At 42.6% G+C, this 2,500-nt stretch overlaps 1 protein-coding gene across 1 annotated transcript in view; it reads right to left on the bottom strand.

Annotated features, from left to right (window-relative positions):
• Window positions 1-2,500, bottom strand: part of LOC125030670 (solute carrier family 23 member 1-like) — a 15,117-nt gene that overhangs the window by 1,547 nt on the left and 11,070 nt on the right. Inside the window, exons 8-10 of the mRNA XM_047620863.1 lie at window positions 1,538-1,651; window positions 706-845; window positions 1-189 (exon numbers count right to left, since the gene is read on the bottom strand). The exon at window positions 1-189 is cut by the window's left edge and continues 51 nt beyond it. Of these exons, the coding sequence (XP_047476819.1) occupies window positions 1-189; window positions 706-845; window positions 1,538-1,651 (443 nt within the window). The remainder of the gene's footprint in view (window positions 190-705; window positions 846-1,537; window positions 1,652-2,500) is intronic.

The following is a 2,500-nucleotide window of genomic DNA, read 5'->3' as shown; positions in this document are numbered from 1 at the left end:
CCTGGACGAGCCGAGATCCACGTACTGCAGCGTGGACACACCGACGGCGGTGATCATCGCGAACATTACGACGAACACTCCGGCGACTACTGGCTCGGGCACGGTTACGAACAGTGCTCCGAATTTGCCAAACATTCCGCACACGATCATGATGACGGCACTGTACTGGACCACACGGAGGCTCCCCACCTACGGGCATAGTGTTTAGAAGGAGAGGGATGGCGTTAATGAGTGTACGGTAGATAGGGATACAGAAGGCCATGGTGACTGCCTGTACTGCATCACACTCAGGCTCCCCGCCTATGTACGGTGTAGTAGAGAGGGTAATTATGCACTGCTGTGGAGTGATGTTATATATATATATATATATATATATATATATATATATATATATATATATATATATATATGTGTGTAGAGAGAGAGAGAGAGAGAGAGAGAGAGAGAGAGAGAGAGAGAGAGAGAGAGAGAGAGAGAGAGAGAGAGAGAGAGAGAGAGAGAGAGAGAAGGAGAGAGAGAGAGATATATACATACACACACATAAACACACGCACGCACGCACGCACACACACACACACACACACACACACAGACACACACACACACACACACCAATGCACCAATATATTTAAGCCAGTCAACTACATTTAGACTTCTTTTCTCTATCCATTATCTTTCCTCTTCCCACCCGTTCACCCAGCCCACCTTCGTGATGCTGATGGCGCCGATGTTCTGCGAGCAAGAGGAGGTGCCGCTCCCGGTGCCCATGAGGCCGGCGAGGACGCAGCCGAGTCCTTCGATGCCGATGCCCCGGTTGATGGCATGAGTCGGCGGAGGCGGTGCTCCTGGTGGGGCGAGGAAGGACACTGTATTCGCTTTTTCGTTTTTGTCGTAGTGAGTCAGATTTTACTAGGACTTCTGTGTCATAATTGTCGTTTTCTTTAATTTAGATTCCTTTTTTTTCGTTTCACATTTCCAAAGAACAACCAAAGTAAATCATATCTGAATGTTACTACTTTCTAAAGATCCTATAATCAAACGATGTACCTGGCCATCAGAACCACCTAATGACTGCTGTTCTAATATGTCATTATTGCTGTTCACATTGTGTAATAACAATTGACGAGAAAGCCCAATTTACCTCTGACTTATCACAAGCTTTATTCATGCCATGGAGCCTAAACTCTCGTGTAGCTGTTTAATTCTTATTCTTCTGTAATGTATTCTATTAAAGTAGATGTTTGTTTATATATAAAATATTACCAAACATACGATACCATTATTTTTTTTTATTATTATTATTTCCTTTTTTTTAGAAACGCATATCGACAACATTACAGTAAACCCTTATATTACGAAGAAGTTGGAAAGTTTTTACTCAACCAGACATCAAAAATAATTCGTGATATTCTGAGTTCCCTTAGTATCTTAGTGTCTCATTATTTATATTTTTTTGTGAAACTTCCGGTTCCTAATACCTTTCTATTTTTTATGTCTTCACAACTTACCATCATCCCCGTTCCCTTTTCTAGCTTACCTGTTATCCTTGCACAGGCATAGTAATCGCCGACACTCTCAATAATCGATGCCACAGTGCCAGCCAGCATTCCTACTACGCCGGCGGCACTGACGCTTGGCATTCCCCACTGTCCTGCAGGAAATGTAAAAAACAGGGTTAAAGAGGGAAGGAGGAAGGAAGAAGTGTAGGTTGGTTCATAAAACAAGAAAAGTGGGGATATTGTGACTTTAAAAAATAGGCAATATAGTAATTAAGGTATTGATTAAAATATTAATTGGCAAGGAAGATTTCCATGTAGGCCCTATAACAAATCATATCTCCAGCAAAACACAATTCAAATTCGCACAAAAACGCAAGCTACGGCACACAAAACAATACCCTCCCCCTCCCCCTCCCCCACGCCTTCGGCACCTTCTCTCCACCCACCGCATCCAGCGTGACAGAACCTCATGACAACCCTTTCCATCTACCCACCGCTCGCCCCAACGCCGCCGCCCTCATCTACAAAGCAGGACTAGGTGAATCGGTGCCAAAGTAGCGATACTTTCGATGATGATGCCTAGGGATCAGTATACCGATTACTGAAGAAAAATGATCCAATCTGGTTGTCTTAGAAGGGAAATGAAGTAATATTAGTATGCAGAGACACAATTGTTTAGAGTGCTGAAAGGCGAGGATTATATACTTGCGTCTGTGCCTTTGCCTGTTTCTCTCGTCGTCCTACGTCATCGGGCGTGACCGCTCTGTATAAGACTAGCTAGACAGTCACACCACCGGCCTTGACCAGTGACTATTGTAACCATGGTGTGCTTAATCATGCATCCTGGTCTTTGAATATACTTGTATGAAAACGAAATTTACATTTAACAAAATGTGGCATTTTCTGCTGAATATTTGTTTGCATTATAAAACGTTATATAAAGTTATAAAACCTTTTTCATCAATAATCTCCTTCTACCATTTTTTTAAATGTATGTATGT

This window comes from Penaeus chinensis, chromosome 11 (assembly GCF_019202785.1).
Source record: "Penaeus chinensis breed Huanghai No. 1 chromosome 11, ASM1920278v2, whole genome shotgun sequence".
Lineage (NCBI taxonomy): Eukaryota > Metazoa > Arthropoda > Malacostraca > Decapoda > Penaeidae > Penaeus > Penaeus chinensis.
The sequence above is the reverse complement of the archived record's forward strand: the minus strand, read 5'-3'. Positions and strand labels throughout refer to the sequence as shown.